This window comes from Thamnophis sirtalis, unplaced genomic scaffold, assembly GCF_051295495.1.
Source record: "Thamnophis sirtalis isolate CommonGarterSnake01/CBP01778 unplaced genomic scaffold, rThaSir2_p1.2 scaffold_13, whole genome shotgun sequence".
NCBI lineage: Eukaryota > Metazoa > Chordata > Lepidosauria > Squamata > Natricidae > Thamnophis > Thamnophis sirtalis.
In genome coordinates this window covers 15,060,062-15,082,077 of record NW_028261393.1, presented here as the reverse complement: position 1 = coordinate 15,082,077, position 22,016 = coordinate 15,060,062, and the positions used below count along the sequence as shown (strand labels likewise).

The window sequence follows — 22,016 nt, the reverse complement described above, 5'->3', positions numbered from 1 at the left end:
TCGTCCCCTTCGTCTTTTGCCCTCAATCTTTCCAAGCATGAGGCTCTTCTCCAGTGAGTCTTTTCTTCTCATTAGGTGGCCAAAGTATTTGAGTTTCATCTTCAGGATCTGGCCTTATAAAGAGCAGTCAGGGTTGATCTTCTCTAGGACTGACAGGTTTGATCACCTTGCAGTCCAAGGGACTCGCAGGAGTCTTCTCCAGCACCAGAGTTCAAAGGCCTCCATTCTTTGGCTCAATTCTGTGGTGCTACAAGTCTATAATTTTAAGTATTAATTTGACAATGCATGTGCATTATGTATATTTTTCAAATTCACATGCTTGGAGGCTGAGACCTGGGTACTACCATGTGGAAGAGTTTGAACAATTAATTAGCTTGCCTTCAGAAGTTGTGGGTGCTCCATTGCTAGAAGCTTTTAAGAAGAGATTGGAAAATCATTTGTCTGAGGTGGTATAGGGTTAGAAGACCTCCAAGGTCCATCCCAATTCTGATATTCTCTTTTTTTGAAATCTGCTTAGGAGAGGACTTGAATAAAGGCACCATTCCTCAAGAGGTTATGAGCTAGAATTCTGAAGCAGAAATGGTCCATGGACTCTACAACTTTTCCCTAATCATATTAAATTATTTCTTAGATTTTTGTAGGATCTTTACAATAACCAGTGGTGGGATTCAGCCAGTTCACACCTATTCAGTTGTTAACTTTCTAAGCAGTTCAGAGAACTGATTGTTGGAAGAAATCTCCTTTTGTTTTTTCCCCCACTTTACAGGGCTAATCCTGTAAGGAAGGCAGGAAGGAAACATTCTGGTGTTGTTTCTAGCCTGATCTTTATTGCCCTGCTTACAGAAACTGCCTCTCCAGTTAACCCTTATTACATTGTAACAGCTAAGGCGAAGCGCCCATCGACGTGAATGACATTGAGTTGGCCAGGCCCACCCAGTCACATGACCACGAGTCATGCCTACCCAGCTGGACATTAGTGCAGAGAACTGGTTGTTAAATTATTGCAATCCCATCACTGACGATAACCTAGTTATAACTTGTACTTTGATGAATGAATTTTCTCGAGTCGGCAGCTGCAAGAGTTGGTTCCTGGATGGATTAGCAGCTTTTGGGAAAAACAACTTGTTTCTTAGGTAAGTGAGTGATAAGGTAAAGGTAAAGGTTTCCTTCACACATATGTGCTAGTTGTTCCTACCTCTAGGGGACAGTGCTCATCTCCATTTCAGAGTTGAGGAACCAGAGCTGTCCGAAGACGTTCCCATGGTCATGTGACCAGCATGACTGAATGCCGAAGGTGCATGGAACACTGTTACCTTCCCCCCAAAGGTGGTTCCTATTTTTCTATTTGCATTTTTACATGCTTTTGAACTGCTAGTTTGGCAGAAGCTGGAACAAGTAACGGGACTACACTCCATTACGCAGCACTAGGGATTTGAACCGCCGAACTGCCAACCTTTCTGATCAACAAGCTCAGCGTGTTAGCTACTGAGCCACTGCGTCCCTGTGCAAACAAGATTTACTGCCAGAGAAGACACCTCTAATCTTGGTGTTTAATCATTCACATTAGATTTTTAACAGGACCAACTAATCACAAATTCTGAAGCCCAAGATCTGATTGGGGAAATAAAACATGTTTTCCCAGTTTCCTCTTTTTGCCCGATTGCATTGCAAATGTGCGTGACCAATGAATGATTCCAGTGTTATCTGTGTATTGAGTACCAGAGGATGTTTGACTGCTCAACACTGAAAAAAAATGTATAATCCTAGTTTCCTGCAGAATAAAGATTACAGCACCACCATGTTTGATTGGCTGGGATTGGCTCGTGATCCAAAGTGGATTTCCCCTTCCTTCTTGGTGATACAATTTGTTTAGTTGAAGGGGATTGCTGAAAGTTTTTCTTTTTTAAAGGCTCAGTGAATTTTGAAGGCAGTAATGTCTTTTTGCTAAAGTGAAATTTGGACAATTTTGTATGTTTACTCAAATAATGTTCCATGGATTAACTTACTTTTTTTTCTTTTTTCATTAGAGATTAGCTTCTGGGAGATCCGCTCTGGCTGATTATATTACTATGTCAGGTTTCATCATTATAGATTCATCCAGCACCACTTTCCATAATGTTTTGAATTTTTGTTTCCAGTAATCTTTGTATCTATATAGATTGGTTGAAACTTCATAACAATTTGTGATTTATGCCAAAGGTTGGGATGGTGGAGCAGACTGAAGTCCCAAACTCACCAGCATCTCTTAAAAGACTTGGACAAGGGTCCCAGAAACCCCTCTAAACCTTGTAACCTTAACCCTTTCAAACATAACATATATTTCAGAGGTGATATTCAGTAGGTTCTGCCCAGTTCTGGAGAACCGATGGCGGAAATTTTGAGTAGTTTAGAACACCAGTAAATACCACCTGTGACTGGCTCCGCCCCATCTATTCTCTGCCTCCCAAGTCCCAGCTGATTGGGAGGGAATGAGGATTTTGCAGTAACCTTCCCCTAGAATGGGGAGGGAATGGAAATTTTACAGTATTCTTCCCCTGCCACGTCCACCAAGCCACACCCACCAAGTCATGCCACACCCACAGAACCGGTAGTAAAATTTTTGAATCCCACCACTGATCCTCCCCCTGCCATGCCCACAAAGCCACACCCACCAAGCAATGGCCGCAGAACCGGTAGTAAACAATTTTGAATCCCACCACTGATATATTTGAATATAGATGTATCAGCATGGTATTTCCAGCCCACCTTCCTTTGGGCTCTCAGAGAGAGAGAGAGAGAGAGAGAGATTTGGATGTTACATTATATCATGTCCCCATGTATGAAGTTTTCCATTACTTGTACCCTCTTTTTTGGAGGGAGGGATAGTTTATTTTTAGAAAGTAAATATATGGGGTATTTATTTGTCATCAGGATGCAAGGTGTGACTGGTTTCATTCTGTATTGGGACTCGTCAGATGTATGTAGCCAGCTCTTATTTGCAGGTTTCAGCTGAGGTTCCTTGTAGAGGATTTGAATCAGGGGTGAAATCCAGCAGGTTCTGACAGGTTCTGGAGAACCGGTAGTAGAATTTTTGAGTAGTTCAGGGAACCGGTAGCAGAATTTTTGAGTAGTTCAGAGAACCACTAGCGGAAATTTTGAGTAGTTCGGAGAACCAGCAAATGCCACCTCTGGCTGGCTCCAGAGTGGGGTGGGAATGGAAATTTTGCAGTATCCTTTCCCTGCCACGCCCACCAAGCCATGCCCACCAAGCGACACCATGCCTATTAAGCCACCCCCACAGAACTGGTAGTAAAAAAAATTGGATTTTACCACTGGTTTGAATCCCACAGAAAAGATCTGATTATATACGTCTGAGGAGTTCTAATACGGGATGAAATACTGGTGATATATTTTCTCCTGATAGCAGTAGCACTTAGACTTATATACCATTTCACAGTGTTTTACAGCCCACTCTTAGTGGTTTACAAAGTCAGCCTCTTGCCCCCAACAATCTGGGTCCTCATTTTACCGAGGGGGATGGAAGGCTGAGTCAACCTTGAGCTGGTGAGGATCAAACTCCCGGCAGTCAGCAGAATTAGCTTGGAATATCGCATTCCAACCACTGCGCCACCATTGATTGTCTCTATATGGAGGAACTGCAAATTCTTCTTTGCAAAGGAAGTGATGCTATTTACAGGATGCAGCAAACCTGTAACTTAGCTCCACTTGCATGGCCACCCAAGTCCAAATCTCATTCTCCACGAAGACTGTATCCTTCCTTTCATCGCCTGCTGTCTTTCTGATAGGAAGCTGCTTTTCTCTTCAGTGGTTTCCCTTGATATAGCCAGTGTAAGCTGGATACCCAAAGTATTTTGACTTTGGTGAGTCTTTCATTAAGCATTTCTGGGAGGGCAAAGCCTTGCTAACTGGTTCAGTAAAGGATTTTCATAGTAACTCTTTGGGGAATTGGAAGAGATTTGCTACACAGCAGCTTTCTGGCAATCGGCATGGAGAGAAGCCATTTTCCTTCCTCCAGCTAGGAATCACATTAGAATTACAATTTGATTAAAGAATTGCATTCTTTTAGTCTTTCTGGATTTTTTTCCTAATTGACTTGGGCTTTGATGGAATGTCCTAGTTAATTTCCTTATTTTCAGAGCCGTCTTTTTTGTCTCCTCCAAAAAACAATGTGATTCACTAAGTATTGCCACTTGATTTGCACTTCTGATCTTCCTTTCTTCCTTCCCTCCCTCATCCCTGCCTCCCTTCTCCCCCTCCCTTCTTTCCCTCCCTCCTTCCATACTCCCTCCCTCTTTCCTCCCTCCATCCTCCCTCCCTTCTTTCCCTCCCTTCCTCCTTTCTTCTTTCCCTGCCTCCCTCCTTCTTCCCTGCCTCCCTCCTCCTTTTCTTTCTTTTCCTTTCCTTTTCCTTCCTTCCTTCCTTCCTTCCTTCCTTCCTTCCTTCCTTCCTTCCTTCCTTCCTTCCTTCCTTCCTTCCTTCCCCTGCAAATGATTCCCTCGATGAAACACAACAATAGCAGAAGAATTAATGACTTTCTATGCTGGCGGGGGGGGGGGAGAGTAAAACCTGAGATAAAGAAAGGGTTTGGGGAGATACATTCCTCCAAGGATCTTAATTTATTATGGATGGGTAAATAGCCGATATCCTTCCTTACCACTTTTTCAGCAGAGCTTTATACAAGCAGGACTGACTTCCTACCAGCCCAGCTGAGTCTGACTGTACACCAGGTTTATGACATTTTCCCAGCAGCAAAGTTGAGTAGCTATCTCAAGGAGTCAAAGAGTTGTTGTTGCTGCAATTTGTTATCGCTGTTCCTGTTATTCAGTTTCTTCAATCTGAGGCTTTCCCCAAGTTCACACATTGTGCTCAACCATGATTTGCTTAATCACCGTGAATTGGATGAATCACAGTTGGTTTGGCTTATACGACGTGCAAGAACTTAATTCATAGAAGCCCTGTTGGCAATTCGCCCTCTACAGCAAGCTAAAACCAATCAAATCACATTATGACTTAGTCCAAAATCTGAATGAGGTCTGTTTCTTTATTTTCCAGAGAATTTAGGAGGAAATCATTCATTTCCATTGCAATATCCAGAGAGCAAGCTAAACATGCTAGTGACTATATCTGTAGCGTCCATAGAAAAACACAAGGTGTGCTAAATGTCTACGAAGATTCTCAGTCATCCAAGTCATGGATGTCCCAAAGGTGCTTTTTTTTATTTTTTACAAAAGGCAACTGGACTTTGTTTTTTTTCGAGGCATTTCACTTCTCATCCAAGAAGCTTCTTCAGTTCAGAACCGAAGAACGTTCTTGGATGAGAAGCAAAACGTCTTCAAGGAAAAACAAAGTCCAGTTGCCTTTTGTAAAAAGCACCTTTGGGACAATGTTTTCTTTCCCTACCTTATTAGTTGCTCATTGGGAATGAAATTCCCCTTGGTATATGGGGTACGAGGGAAGGAGCTTTGGGGTCTGAATTGGGGTCTCATAGCTGCTTTTTGACCCTGGTTTGACCCATGAACACTATTCATGGTTAGTAATACCATGAATATTGTTGTATCCAGTTTAACACCATGGTTATTTCTTTGAAGAGCCCTGGTGGTTAGAATGCAGGATTGCAGGCTAATTCTGCTGACTGCCAACTGCCAGCCGTTCGAGTCTCACTGGCTCAAGGTTCACTCACCCCTCTATCCTTACGAGGTTGGTCAAATGAGCACCCAGATTGATGGGGGAAATATCCTGGCTCTGTAAACTGCTTCGAGAGCGCTGTAAAGAACCATGAAGCGGTATATAAGTCTAAATGCTCAGGGCTAATCCCACAATGTAAGAATGTGTATGTGATGGCCATCATGTTGGTTGCATCTTAAATTGGAATAAGATAAAAACAAAGGTTGGGTAGAGAATAAATTTCGGCTGATGCCTTGCATTTTCTCAACTGTCTGGTCTTTTAAGGTCTCTCAGATGCTACAGTCCAAAATCATTAGTTGGATTCTTGGATGGCTTTTCTAAAGAAAATTTAAGACTCACTGGAGCCCCATCTAACATTATTTTTCCTCTCACTCTCTTGCATGGAGGTACAGAGTATTGATTCGCTAGATATTTTTGATGACAGGATGATACATAGAGTGTGTGTGATTCAGAGTGTTTGCAGTCTATCCAAAAAGCCTTGAGGGAATCAGAGGGAAGCTGCAGCCAAGCTGAAATATTTATCTGGAATTGGATGGAATAACCAACATTTGGTGATCTTACGTCATTTAGGAAGGTATCCAAATCTGGGGCCTGATTCAGATGGCAGGAAAATAAGAAATGGTTGGTCCATCTGCTGCAGTACTATCAATGCTTCAAGGCCTCAGGCAGAGCCGTTTCTTGTCACCTGCTATCTAATTCTTTCAACCCCTGGCAGTTACAGTTTAATCAAGGGTATCAGCACTCAGTGTCTATTAGAATACTTTGCAGTGTTGTAGAACCGTGATGGCGAACCTGTGGAAAACATTCTGGAAGTAGCACGCAGAGCCACCTCTCCGGGCACGCAAGTCATCGCCTGTTGCTCTTCCGGGTTCCGGCACATCGACCAGTTGGTCTTCATTTGCGCGGGAGTGCTGGAAACCAGAAGAGCAGCTGTCCAGTTTCCATGCCCGTGCCCGGAAGCAGATCTTCTGTTTTCTGGTGCACATGCACAATGGCCACCTGCTCTTCTGGTTTTTGGCGCAAATGCGTGCACAAAGACCAGCTGGCCGATGCGCTTGCGCATGCCGGAAACCAGCATATCATTTTCCCGGCGTGCACATGCAGGCCTGGCGGCTGCTCTTCTGTTCTTGGCACGCGGGTGCGCACGTACAGATGCATATTCCCATTTTGGCACACAATGCCAACACTGTTCTAGAGCTGTATTTCCAATTTCAGCCACCTTAAGGTAGGCGTTTTGGATTTCACAGGCATCATTCCCTTGGATTGTATCCTCTAACAGAAGACACGTAAAAAAAAATACATAAAAGCACATCAGGTACAAGCTGAGCTCTTTTAATTTAGCAGTTTTGACCTACATTTATATAAGAAAGATGGGATTGCTAGTGTTAAGTGACACAAGCACGCGTGCACACGCACGCACGCACACACACACACACACACACACATACACACAGACACCTCCCCTTAGTTCTATTTGGAAAGATAGTGGAGAAAAGAAAGAACGTTCTTTGCTGCTGATGTCAGTTAAAGCTGTCCTTAAATTGCACTGAGCCTGGTGAACACTCTGGAACAAAAGAAGTGAAGTATTGATCTGCCTGTTAATGGACTCTCTTCTTAGCCATGGATGGCAGCAGCTACTGCTCCCTCCAAATCTCTTTTTACCAGTATGAAGTCAGCTTTGTTTGCCAGATTAACTCCTTTCGTTTTCATGGCAAGCAAATGCAAGGGATGCTTCCCCCCTCCACCCTCAATAGGGACCACATGGACCGGGGAATGCTTCTGCAGATATGGACCATATGGACTATAAATGCTTCTTCAGGTATGGACCTTATGGACCTGAAATGTTTCTTCAGATGTGGACCTTATGAACCAGGGGATGCTTCTTCAGATATGAACCATATGGACTGTCCTAGAAGTGAGGGGAAAATTGCAAACATTGTTTAATATTTAAGCAGGGGGGATTGGAGTAAGAAGGAGAAGAATAATTGCTTTTCCTGTAGTAATATATTCTGTTTTTGAGGAGAGAAAATGTACAAAAGATACATTATAGGAAGCATTGATTTCTTGAGAGGAAATCAGTTTTGATGGAAACCTCTTCCTCCTCCTCCTCCTCCTCCTCCTCCTCCTCCTCCTCCTCCTCCTCCTCCTCTTCCTCCTCCTCCTCCTCCTCCTCTTTCTCCTCCTCCTCCTCCTCCTCCTCCTCCTCCTCCTCAGAACTGTGCAGATAGGAAACTTCAACAGCTCGTTTTCCACTCGGTGGCCCCAATCCGAATTAACGCCCCCTCACTCTCTAGCTGTCAATCTAGTCTTGACATTTCTATGATTGATCTACTTTTGTTCTCAGTTTTGCAGCTGAGAGAAGCATTTCAGATGTACAAGAATAGCACAAAGTACAGCTTAGTTTTACCAGTTTAGACAACAAGAGGAAATTGCTATACGTTTTAGGTTTAAAGCATTAACGAAGAAGGATTGAAGCCATTATATGTGCATGTGAGACTTAGACGTTTCAAAATCTAATCATGTGGTCTCCTGCATGCCAAACGAAGTGGGCAAAATCTTTGGTCTTCATGGATGTCAGAGTGCCAGAAAACGGACTGAAAATCGCCCAGAAATAACCTGTTTTCTGGGCCATTTTCTGGCTATTTTTCAGGCCAAATGTGGCCTGAAAACAGCCCCACAAATGGCCCCAAAACAGCCTGAAAAACTTCCTCAAAACAGGCACGAGGATGCCAGCCAACTGGTCTTCACTGGTGCTAGAAAATGGCCCCAAAATGGCCATAAAGAATGCCCAAACCAGCCCAAACCAACCAAAAAACAGACATGCACATACTGGCCAGCTGGTGTTCGGCTTTTTGGTGCTCCGGCACATGTGCATGCACACACATTCCGGTTTGGGCACTTGATGGTGAAAAGGTTCACCCTCACTGGTCTAGAACAAAGCTGGATAATGTAAGTTGCTTTGATTACAGAAGTCAAAGAATAGCAATAGCAATAGCAGTTCGACTTATATACCGCTTCATAGGGCTTTCAGCCCTCTCTAAGTGGTTTACAGAGTCAGCATATTGTCCCCACAGTCTGGGCCCCCATTTTACCCACCTCGGAAGGATGGAAAGCTGAGTCAACCCTGAGCCGGTGAGATTTGAACCGCCGAACTGCAGTTAGCAGTCAGCTGAAGTGGCCTGCAGTACTGCACTCTAACCACTGCGCCAGCTCTAAAGCGGAAGGTTCCATAGGATATATGAACCAAGTCACTTTTATATTGAGTATAAGCCCTACACCCTTTGCTCCTTATTGCTCCTGTCCTTATTTAATCGATACCATACTTTTTTCCTGTTCACTTCTCAATATTGTATGTCAAAGGCACAATTCTGTCCCATCGCAGGACCATTGATTCTGACAGCTTTAACTTTCATAGAAGTGGGGAAGTTGAGGAAAGGGTGCAACACATTCCCCAAACAAAATTGAATGTTGTTGACCTCCTTTTTGCTTTTTTTTTTAAAGTCTTCTTATGGTGTAAAACAGTGTTTCTCAACCTTGGCAAGCTTTAGAGGGATGGACTTCAACTTCCCAAATTCATCCACCCATTTTAAACTTGCTAAGGTTGAAAACCACTAGTAAGCATGTAAGCAAAAATTAATGCTAGTGTCAAAACATTTTGCATTGCTGTTGTTGTTAATTGTGAAGTCATGTCCGACCCATCGCGACCCCACGGACAATGCTCGTCCAAACCTTCCTGTCCTCTACCATCCTCTGGAGTCCAGTTAATGTCACACCGACTGTTCGGTGACTCCATTCAGCCACCTTTTGCCTTCCATCTCTCCCAGCATGAGGCTCTTCTCCAGGGAGTCCTTCCTTCTCATTAGGTGGCCAAAATATTTGAGTTTCCTCTTCAGGATCTGGCCTTCTAAAGAGAAGTCCAGATTGATCTCTTCAGTCAGGGTTGATCTCTTCTAGGACTGATGAGTTTGATGGTCTTGCAGTCCAAGGGACTCGCAGGAGTCTTCTCCAGCACCCTAGTTCAAAGGGCACCATTCTTTGGCGCTCAGCCTTCCTTATGGTCCAACTTTCACAGCCATACATTGCAACTTGGAAAACCACAGCCTTGACTATAGGCACTTTTGTTGGCACAGTGATGTCTTTTGCTTTTTAGTATGCTCTCTAAATTTGGCATAGCTTTCCTCCCCAGGAGCAAGCATCTTTTAATTCCTTGGCTGTAGGCCCCATCTGCGGTGATCTTGGAGCCCAGGAAAATAAAATCTGTCACTATCTCCATTTCTTCCCCATCTATTTGCCAGGAATTGAGAGGGCCGGATGGATCTTAGTTTTCTTAATGTTTAGTTTGAAGCCAACTTTTGCACTCTTCTTTTTCACCCGCATCAAGAGGCTCTTTAGTTCCTCTTCACTTTCTGTCATTAGGGTGGTATCATCTACATATCTGAGGTTATTGATATTTTCCCCTGCAATCTTAATTCCAGCTTCTGATTCATCTAATCCCGCCTTACCCTATTTTGCATTATGGATAGATAAGATTCCGTTATGGTGGCGAGAGGTGATCTCCTAATTAAGGGAAGATTGTCTGCAGAGATAGTATTATTAGAACAGGTTTGTTTCATGAATCTTAGCTTATGAGACTAATAATAAAAAGATTCCATGTAAAAGATGACTTAATGTCTCATGGGAGACTGGAGGCATTTCATCGTCTGATATAGATAAGTACCGAATGATATTTCTACTTGACCCTGTCCCCATCAAAGTAATTAATACCCCATCCAATTATTTTATTACCTAAGACAATCTTCTGCCCTCTTTCTGACAGTCAAGAAAAATGATGAAGTAAATAAGTGAAAATGCTCTCTTTTAATGACATCAATAATTAGTTGCCTAAAGTGGGTAACTTAAGATAAACCAACTTTCATTGTCAATATTTTTTTCTCTGAACACACGTTAAAAAAATGAAATTCTGATCATCTCTCTCAAAAGAAAATGAATATATATCCACACACAGACATGCATGTTCATAAACATCTCCCTCTCTCTCTCCCACTCCCTCCCTCCCCCCCTCTCTCTCACACACAAACACATACACAATACAGTGCATTTTGAAATACAAAATGGAAAAAAACACTCTTGGGAGTTAACCAGACTGATAGTATATGGTACAAAGTTATTGCAGAATGTAGATATCCTGCTTCGAATACTACAAAGTTTCCTCCCAGAAGGTAACAAAGAAAACCAGTCATGGAGAGGATGTGTAGCGATACACATCCTGCAGACCCTGGTCAAGCATTGCTTACGTGCCATATCCTGGATAGAAGGAAGTAAACTTCCAATAATCTTTTCTGCTGTCCTCACCACTCTCTGCCCAGCCTTCCTGTCCAAAACAGTAATGCTTCTAAACCAGGGGTCCCCAACCACTGGTCCATGGACAGGCACTGGGTTGAGGCAGGACAGAAACTGATCTGCGCAAACAATTGAAGCCCCATCTGTGAGATGCAGGCAGCATGCAAAACCATGATTCCTCTGGTCCACAGAAAAATCTCTTTCCACGGAAGTGGTCCCTGGTGCCCAAAAGGTTGGAGGCCGCTGTTCTAAACCACACAGTAATACAATATGATAGAATGCTTTCGATTGTCCCTCTATAGCAGATATAGGGAACTATATCCCCTTTACGACTTGTGGACTTCCCCCCTCTCTTTCTTTCTTTCTTTCTTTCTTTCTTTCTTTCTTTCTTTCTTTCTTTCTTTCTCTCCCTTTCTTCCTTTCTTTTCTCATAAGCAGTGATTTTGGATGGCATACAACATTGAGAGTGACTATGGCCAATGTACGCCCCTCCTCTCCTCTCCTCTCCTCTCCCTTCCCCTTTCCCCTTTCCCCTTTCCCCTTTCCCCTTTCCCCTTTCCCCTTTCCCCTTTCCCCTTTCCCCTTTCCCCTTTCCCCTTTCCCCTTTCCCCTTTCCCCTTCCCTTCCCCCTTCCCTTCCCCCTTCCCTTCCCCCTTCCCTTCCCCCTTCCTTTCCTCCTTCCCTTCCCTTTCCCCTTTCCTTTCCTTGTATAAATGGGAAGATTCTGCAAGGATGCAGTACCAAAATTGGGAAATATTACTTTATACCAATAGCCCGAATTACGTGGCAAGCCCATCATACAAATAATCAGTTTTTAACAAATTCTATACCTCTCTGAGACAATATCCTGGTAGAGACTTTAATTAGCTCTCTGGCAAATAAAAGTCCATTGGGGTCCAGCTTCCTCCACGAAGCCTCCTGTAGGCAGAGTGGGATGCGGTAGCTTTAATAGTGGCATGGAAGGTGAAATCACATGTTGGGTGTGAAAAACTGGATCTACAGAAATTCCCAGCTCTAAGGTAATTATGCTACACTGTAGGAGGCTTTGTTATTACCTCTTTGTGATGGAAGAACACACACTGGGTGAAATTCTGAATTCTTTCCAATTCTTACAGATGCCTTATAAAATTATGCTGGAGAAGACAGCCTCTCTGGAGCCCTCTCATACAAACCTATCAGGAAAAATGGTCTTTGTGGTTGCTAGGCAATTTTCAGGTGTTAATAACTCGAGTCCCAACTGTTGAAATATCTGCTGGATGGATAATGAAACTTCTTGATGCCCTGGAGATCAATATTCTTTCTTCCTAATGAAAGATCATCTCAGTTCACATTTTTTTTCCTTATTCATTCAGTGAATTATAATTCTACCCTTCTTTTCTGTATATAAAATCCGTAATGTAATTTCCAGAGAAATCTATGGGTTCCCAATAACACATTTTTGCAATGTGGAGCATTCCTACTTCCAATCCAATCCTACTTTCATCCATCTTTGTCTCTTATCCTATGGTTACTAATGGACATGAGTATCTTTCTCCTCAACTAATTGTTTGTACTTCCAACGTCATCCAAGACTGCTAGCATTCAATTGTGAATGGGTCATGTTATCTTGAACCATGCAAGAACATATTTTTATGGAATAAATGGGCTTTTACTGTACAGTATATGGAGATGTGTGCATTTGGCTGCTTAGCAAACTCCGATGAGATGCTAAAGGATGACACAATATTATGGTTCAATATTTTAAAACTAATGACAACAGCTTTAAGAGGGTTATGCCTCAAAGCTGAGTCTGCAATTCATCCTGAAAATCTCTGCCAGATGCTGTTATTTGACTCAAAGGTGTTGCATTTAGTTTCACATAATGCCATGAAAATATGTTTTTTAAAATTTTCTCATTCCTTAAAACAACACCTCCCACATCAAGGAATTATAGCAAAGTCCTTCCTTCCTTCCTTCTTTCCTTCTTTCCTTCTTTCTTTCCTTCCTTCCTTCCTTCCTTCCTTCCTTCCTTCCTTCCTTCCCTCTCTCCCTCCTCAAGATAAAGGAGGAATGATCTGTGCACATGACATTTCATGTTCCATATGACTTTGACATTATATGACATGTGTCAACCTTGTCCAAATTCAGCATGGGCTTACTGTAAAGTTCTTGAGCCACTTCTGTTTCTTAAAGTAGCTTTCTTCGATATTTTTTCCCTATTAAAACTTTTATACAGTTTGTAAAATTTCTTTCCCATTTCCTCTTTATTTTCTCTCTCGGTTGTGCCTGTAAACCATCTCCTAAAATAATAAACAAGGAGACAAATAAAAGTGAAAGCAATACTATAGAAAATATATTAAGCTTGTGTACATCAAAGCATTTTAAAAAGGCTGAAGAGATGCAGAATGGAATGTGGCGTTCCAGTTTTCTCCTCCCAAGTTCGTTACAGAAATTCTTACTGGCCATTAAGGTTTGTTAGCTGAGTTTGCTTTTTCTCCTCTTTTCTGCTCTTCCCTTTCTCCTTTCAAGCCATGTTTTTAGAGTGTAACACGGCCATCAGAGGCTGTCTCCCTATTTCAGTTGAATCTGAACTGCTTGCTGAGCCATCTCAAGTCAAGGCTGCAAATAAATACGATTTCACTTATCATCTCTGATAGTGCAACTTTATGAGCAATCTTTAGGTGTCCTTTGTGAGGCTAAAAGGCAGCACATCAGATTTAATTAAGAGAATACTTACAAGAGAAAAAGGAGTGTATTTTATTTGAGCAGAATCTTGCACAGCTGTTTCAAGTTTTTTTTGGGGGGGGAGGGGGTATTTGTCTCTCTTCTTCTGTTGATCCAAGTCATAATGAAAGAACATCCTCTCTGGAGCTTAAGATTTCATAGTTTGGAAAATAATCAAAACACTTTTCTTTCCAATATAGCCAATTATTTTCTCCTTGTTTCTATTTGACTCATCTTCTCCCCCCCACTCCCCACATACCCATTATTTTGGATAGATAAGTGGCGGCCTCTGAGCCCCAACCCCTGAAGCAAAGGAACGTGGCAGATGCTGATACAAAATGGTGGAAGCTCTCTCCCATCCCAGCTGTGGTTTGGTTTTTATGACGATCTTTCCACTTTGGATCTGTAGGAAGTTCGCACACATTCCTCTCCTAGGAAAATGAGATATTTTAGGAAATATTAAAAGGGCAGAATATTTCCCCTAAAAGGGAGGCAGAAACTTAACCCCCTTCACCTTTGTCAATGGCCCATTAAGGCCTGAGCCAGTCTATTCTACATAAGAAAGATCTACCTCCTTCAGGCAGAGCCATAATAGGAATCCCAAAGCCCTTTCATTACATCATCATCCAGCAAAGGCTCAACCAAGCTTGGGACTCAAGACAGCCTACAGAGTTGCCCCTGCATGGCCCCATGGAAGCCTGACAACCAATCAGAATACAAGCTCAAATTCAAAAATGCAGAGAGGGCATAAAACAAAGGCACTCTCAGCATCTCTTCCCTTTTTACCAATGACCTCAAGCCATGTGGTCCTGTCCACCATTAAAAACCATCTTTCCAAGCAGCCTCCATGTTTCCAGGGTCTCTCTCCCCACTTGGAATTGAACCCAGAAGGACATTTCTTCCAACAGATCTTATGTCTTCGAAATGAATCTCTGCAAATGGTGTGAGAATTGCAGTGTGTTGTGAGAAGGGAGGCAGCTCTTAGCTCTGTTGACACCCAGTTGAAGGCAGGGAAGAATTGTGTGGGTGTATGTCATATTGCCACCCACTGCTGCTTTCCCTCTCAAGCTGATTCTGTTTGAAGAGGAATTCTGCAAAAAGTGGGGGGGGGAGACAATCATATCCCTTTGTGTAAATTAAATGAATAAACACAATTAAAAATTAAAAGGTTGCTGTCGGGAAACGGAGACTTGATTTAAATAAATGGGACCATTCTTGTTAGTTACAGAATCCAAGACCATAAAGCAGAGACCATGGTGTTGTTGTTTTTTTAAAAAAAATCCTATTTTGGGTTTTTTTGGAGGGAGTGAGTGTCTCAGAGTATTTATGAGTAGTCCTCAGCTTACGTGATTGAAACACATAAGGGGATATCGCTCCCGCCACCTTGTGTCCGGAAGCAGTTCCATAGATGGAAGGCGTAGACATTTTGGTGAGGTACCGATGTTTAATACTGTCCTGGACCGCTCCTGAGGGAAGGAGTGGAACGTCTGCCAGTTTGAACTAACAGAATGTGAGGCAACTGGCAGTTGGAACAAAGTTCTTTTTAGGTGGGGTGGGGGAGTAGAACTCCTTAGCATCAGAGCGTGCTAATTACTGTATAAGAAATACTAATGATCTGATGGTCATTTTGAAAAATCCTTTCTTAGCGAGCACCTAGAAGCCAAGAGAAACATATGTGCCAAATTTCAAGTTTATGGTTCTGGAGATAGATGATGGGAAAGGCGTAGCTTTGGAGAATTTCCTTTATCGTCCTGTGCGCAGGATGCTATAGCTCAGTGGCAGTTCGCATGATCTGTCTGGGGAGAAATCTTGTGGCCAGCTGCTGCTGATCAAACTTGGCAGCACTGAAATAGATGGGCCAGATGGTTTGAGTATGTATATAAAGGTGTTGATATAATAATATTGTAGCAAAACCGAAATGGGGTAATTGCGAAGAGCTGGGACAGGCAATCTATGTTCACTGTATAGCCCCGCTAATCTTTTACCATCAATTGCTCTGGAAATCAATTTGAGATATGGATGTTGATCCAAACTTTTGCAATGCAATTATCAAGGTGTTGTTAGTGGGAAAAGTGTAGATCCGGGAGCAGAGAGACCTGGATTTAGTCCACCTTCATTTGTTGAAGCTCCTAGGATGCTTGGAGTCTTGTTGCTTTTTTTGGTCCAGTTCAGAAGTGGTATTCAGCAGGTTCTGACCAGTTCTGGAGAACCTGAAATTTTGAGTAATTCGGAGAACCGGTAGATACCACCTTTGGCCCCACCCCATCTATTCTCTGCCTCCCGAGTCTCAGTTGATCAGGAAGAAATGGGGATTTTGAAGTATCCTTCCCCTAGAGTGGGGAGGGAATGGGAATTTTACAGTAACCTTCCCCTGCCACACCTACCAAGCCATGCCATGCCATGCCCACCAAGCCACACCCACAGAACTTGTAGTAAAAATATTTGAATCCCACCTCTGGTCCAGTTGTTATAAGGGGAAAAAAAGGATGGAAAGTTAAGTATGGTACAAATTAGGAACGTAACTATATATATGTATGTATGTATGTATGTATGTGTGTATGTGTATGTGTATGTGTATGTGTATGTGTATGTGTATGTGTATGTGTATGTGTATATGTATATGTATATGTATATGTATATGTATATGTATATGTATATGTATATGTATATGTATATGTTGCATTTGTGCTGATAATAAGTAATAGGTAAATAGGGCATACCAGGGGTTGTGACACAAAATACATACCTATTTCCCTGGCTCAGCTGATATAGGAGGAGAACCTGTGGCTTAATGGCTAACACAACTGCCTAATATGTAATACAGCACAGGTTCAAATCCCAGTAAGGGTATGGCTAGCTGATGACAGCTAAATAGCTTGAAATAGATTTATACTACTCTCCCTTTATTTATTTATCAGCACAAATGCAACACAAATGTAACAAAGGCAACAGTAAAAATAATGGCTTTTTGTCTGGATGGTGTCTTGGGATGAGCCGATATACAGAGAAACACACACACACACACACACACACACACACACACACACACACACACACATTAAAAAGAGCAATAATAGGAATGAGTGACAGTCTAATCAATGAGGAACAGATGGAGTATTTCAGCGTAAGCTCCACCTCTTTTGTACATCTGTTGTCATTGGAAGTCGGGCAGCATATACATTTTACCTCACGTTTTTCTGTTGGAAAAAAAAACACTTCTCGCCCATACCCCCTACCTTCTGGAACATTCTTCCTCCAGAGATGAGAATGGCACCAACCCTCTTGGCTTTTCATAATGCCTTAAAGACCTAGTTGGGATCCCAGTGTGCTCAGGGACACTTTTTTTTGCTTAATATTTCTTTTTACCATTTTTCTCAGCTGCTATATTTATGTTTCTGCTGCGGTTGCACACAGTTTTAATTGGTTTTGTGATTGTTCGCCATCCATGATCATTTGTTTGAAATGGGCAAGTACAGAAATTGGATGGATGGATGGATGGATGGTTGGATGAACGGATGGACAAAATGAATGAATGAAGCTTCATCTGGACAACAAGATATCTCTAGCACATGGAATAGTAATTTACCACTTGGATCATCTTCATTGACTTTGTACAAGAGTGGTTAATATGGACAACTCTGGGCTGATCCAGCAAAGCAAAAATGTTTCATGTGATCTACTCTAGGAAGGGCAAGGCTGTTGAGACAAGTCCAAGCAGTCACCAGGAGATAAACCCTGGCTTGAAGGTCTCTTTGTGAGGAGCAGGTCTAGTAGAGTGCAAACAGATGACCCAAAAGATCTCTCCCCATCTCTGGAGAGATTTTCATTGACCAAATACTGGTTCCTGGCCAGTGATTCCACCACAGTGCTGTCCCCATTCATGGAGTTGCTTAAAGGGACATCTGACCTGGTATCAGTTCTCACCTAGGAGCTCCAAGAAGTAATATATCTTGAACCAATCCTTGTTTTCTGATATTTCTGGAAGTACCATGGACTAACGGGAAGTAAAAATTTTGATCCGTGATTACGGAAACACAGGTAGCTGCTCTGTACTCCTGCTGCCAAGAAGCATTGAGGTTTATTGCATTGATGGCCTCTGGGTATTGTAATAACCAACAGAGTGCAGTTTAGTCAGAAGCAACTAATGTTAAATGATTCAAGAAAGCAGAATGGAAATTAAATGGCTCGATCCAGGTGGAGTTAGGAGTTTCAGGGCAATAAAGGCTGAAGGAATTCTAGAGGAATGGTAAATAATTATCACGTCTCCTTGACTATAATACAAGCAGTGATAAGGTTAAGGTTGTGGCACTTAGTTTGCCTGCATGTGTCTTTGGAGGTGACCAGAGTTTTAAGATGGTATGTATGTTGAGCTCTTTATGCAATAGATACCAGTTATAGCTATCACCTAGAACATTGCAATGATTCAAATGCTCATAATGTTCTAAACTGAGCAGAAGAAAGACAAAATGATCAATGGGACCCTTTTGTAGGTGATTAAATCTAAAATCATTGCAAAGAAAGAGATACATATATATTAATGTTAAGACGGGGAGAGCATTTCCCACCCTTTAAATTCCACAAGAAAATCCAAACAGGATGAAAAACTAATTTTGGACTATTTTAAGTTCACCCAAATTGTGCCAAAAATGAACCAAGATCTACTGTGCTACTTTGTTGTTGTTGTTGTTGTTGTTGTTGTTGTTGTTGTTATGGGGGTTTCAAGAAGGGAGTGGAAGCCTTAATCTACTTTCTGCCAATTCCAATCAGTGTTTTGCCCTGAGGTCCAGCTGATAGGCTTGGAATTTTGGACCAGCATTAAAAATCTTGCAAGCCTGAAATTTGTCATATCTTGCCAGGTGCAAAGGATCAGGACTAAACCTTTGGTTACACTTCAGAGATTTATTGCTTAATCCTATACACAAGAATCTAGTGAACTAAAGTTCAATACTAAATTGACGCTAGATAAGGTCAACGGAATTCAAGAAACGTTAAGCTTGGACCATTGATGGCAATATTAAGATTCTAAGCTGATGGATACACTTAACTCTGCCTCCACCTGGTCTTCTCATACATGTCTTTTGCTAGGCTGTACATTGGATTTGTAAGGTTGCTTGCATTACAAAGGATGGCAAGAATACGAAGAGTTACTGTGGATTCATGTCCATGTTTCTTATGCCATTATGAGTTTATATCAACATTATCATTACAGAACCTTCAGATTCAAATATTTCTGGTTAAACAAGTTGTGTTCTTCTCCTCTCTTTCCATTACAGGTTCTTATCTGATGGTCAATTCCTCCCAGCACAATCCAGGGCAGAAAGCACAAATCCTCTTCCAGACATTGAGTGAAAATGACACTCACTGCCTTCAGTTCAGCTACTTCATGTACAGTCGGGATGGGCACAGTCCTGGGACTTTGAATATCTTTGTCAAGATGAATGGAGGGCCACTGGGAAGCGTGGTGTGGAATGTCTCTGGCTCCCATGGTCGGCAATGGCATCAGGTGGAACTCGCCGTCAGCATGTTTTGGCCCAATGAATACCAGGTGAGGCGAGGATTGCTGTCAGGCACGATAAATCAGGAAGCAAGGTGGTTGAAATGACTACAGGTTTATTGCATGCTAACTCTGCCTACAAGAATCTGAGCTACTACTTCTAGTAAAGAATCTCAACTACTCAAAGCAAATTGGTGGTAGACAGGAGTCAACGGAATTCAAGGTGGGCTGGACTTAGAATTCTTGTGGGCATGAAAGGATTCAAAACTGACGACACATTTGACTCCTCCCTCAGGCTCAGCCTCCTACAGTTGCCTTTCTGGAGAAACTTTGTGGGAGATTTGGGATAAATTCTGATGTTTGAGGAAAATCATCTCCTGAAAAGGGAGGTGTGTGACTGAATTTACATAAAACGTACCATGGATTAGCAAAACCCATTTAGTGTGTTCACTGAGCATGCCAAATCCAAAATAATAAACCATACTATGGCTTGAGGCTATGGGTTGAGATAATTACCAGATTTCTTGTCTTCTACCAACTACGAGATGTGAACTCTATCATAGTCTATTCTACTTGTTACAGGCCCAATTAGGTGGCAGCACCTAGCTCTTCTTTAAAGGTCTGAAAAAGCTCAACAAGTTTTTTTTAGTTCTTCCATGGGTGAATGCCAAGAAATCCCAGATTGTAGGTTAGAGTTGGGAGTTCACAAGAAAGTTCCAGAAAAAAATAATGGTACAATGGTACAGCACTTCCAGTTGTTCCAAAAGCTGCATGGTTATTGCATGAAATCCACAGAATTTGAGCTTGACTGGAAGCGCACTTTATTTTAATATTCTATGGAAATCCAGCTCTTCATTTATGAGAAAGATGAAAATGCGAGACAAGAGGATTTCACTGGATTGTCAATAGTAATTGTCTAATAATTAATTAATTGTCACTAGCCCATTCTTTTTATTCTCCTGGGATGGATGCTTGTCACTGTATAATCGGACTGATTTGTGCTAATTTCTGCTTTATGATCAGATGAGATTTATTATCCCACTTAGTTCTTTTTCATGTAGCTCCTGAAAAACCCCTTTCATGAAGTTTAAATGAACTAACATATCTTCACCTTTCAGAAGGCGTGCCCTAAACAGTTTGCGTGTGAGATGTATGTGTGCACCTACAGTGTCACGGACATAAATCCTTTTCAAATTCTCCCAACATCTTGCAGCAGAATTTTCTCCACAAATATGAACTAATTGTTGGTCATTCAGTGTTAGACCAATAATACACAACGCCCGTTCGTTGCATTGCTGAAAATCTGCTATTTTCTTGGCAACATCATCATTATCTGGATTCCATGCAGTTACATCTGGTGGAATCTGTACAGCATCCAATAAGCCTTCCCTACACAGGAGTAGACTGCATTTCATAGACCAGGAAACATAGTTTGTTCCATCCAACCAGGTTATCATAGATAGGCTTGTTGATAGGTCGCTCGCCATATTGCGTATCAACACCAGTTCTCCTTTAGCTACGTCTGGTACACTCTGGGCCTATAACCAGTATTAGGTAAGCTCACCGTTGGGAGAGCAAATACGTTCAGCAAAGCGTTGTGAGAGTTGTGTTGGAGAACACACAAACCAGCATCCAGAGACACTGCAGTTTAAATAGGCTTTTACTAAAATAGAGGTATCAGAGTCCATCAAACAGCCCAAGTCATACACAGATAAGAGAGTTAGTCATCAACGTCTTTCAGTTAAGGGATAATCCAAATAACGTAGTCCAGTATCATACAATCAGTCTGGTACACAAAGTTTGCTAACAGTTGCAAAACTTACAATAGCTCACGGCACTCAGATCAGATCAGCCCAGCATCTAACGAACAGAGAACTAACTGTTGTTCTGGCTCCCTCTTATGGCTGATTGAGGAAAACAGCAACCAATCACATTTTACAGAATGATTTAAAGAAACAGGTTCAACATTTTTACATGAATTATATATTGCCAACCCAACCGTTAGATTATATTCCTAACACACTTCCCCCAAAGGAAGTTGATCATTGGCTTCAGATAGTCTTACCCTCAATCTAGGTAGCTGAAAATCCATGATCCCCTTTATGGCATTCTTTGCAGTTCTTCAATAATGCTGCAAATTGAAAGAGAATTTATTGAGGGGGAAAAATTAGCCTTGGGCAGCAACAGACTATCAACTGGCTTGGCAGGTCCTTTGTGCTCAAAGTTGGCCAAAATATTGTATATTTTCAGGGGTGCCAAAACTTCAGGCATTTATATGGGTCAGTAAATCAAGTTTCCAGACAAGATCCTTATTTTATTTTCTTAGATTTCTTAACATTTTTTGAAAAATAACAAAGACACAACCAAAATCAAAATATTATGAAAATAACTACTGAAAATATGTATTACATTTCTATCCTCCCTTTCCTCTAAAAGTTCAAGTTGATACAGGTACCGGTAGTCCTCAACTTATGACCACAAAATTTCTGTTGCTAAATGAGACATTTGTTAAGTGGGTTTTGCCCCATTTTACAACCTTTCCTGCGACTGTTAGTAAGGGAATCTCTGCACTTGTTAAATTAGTAACATGGTTGTTAAATGAACCTGGCTTCCCCATTGACCTTGCTTGTTAGAAGGTTGCCAAAGGGGGATCACATGACCCCAGGATATTGCAGCCATCATAAATATGAGTCAGTTGCCAAGCATCTGAATTTTGATCCCACAATCAGGGGGATGCTGTAATGGTTGTAAGTGTGATAAACAGTCGTAAGTCACTTTTTAAAATGATGTTGTA

At 41.9% G+C, this 22,016-nt stretch overlaps 1 protein-coding gene across 1 annotated transcript in view; it reads left to right on the top strand.

Moving 5' to 3' along the window:
* The window catches only part of PTPRU (protein tyrosine phosphatase receptor type U), a 422,700-nt gene that overhangs the window by 187,214 nt on the left and 213,470 nt on the right, over positions 1-22,016 (top strand). The window contains exon 3 of the mRNA XM_087727684.1: positions 19,002-19,273. Within this exon, the coding sequence (XP_087583810.1) occupies positions 19,002-19,273 (272 nt within the window). The remainder of the gene's footprint in view (positions 1-19,001; positions 19,274-22,016) is intronic.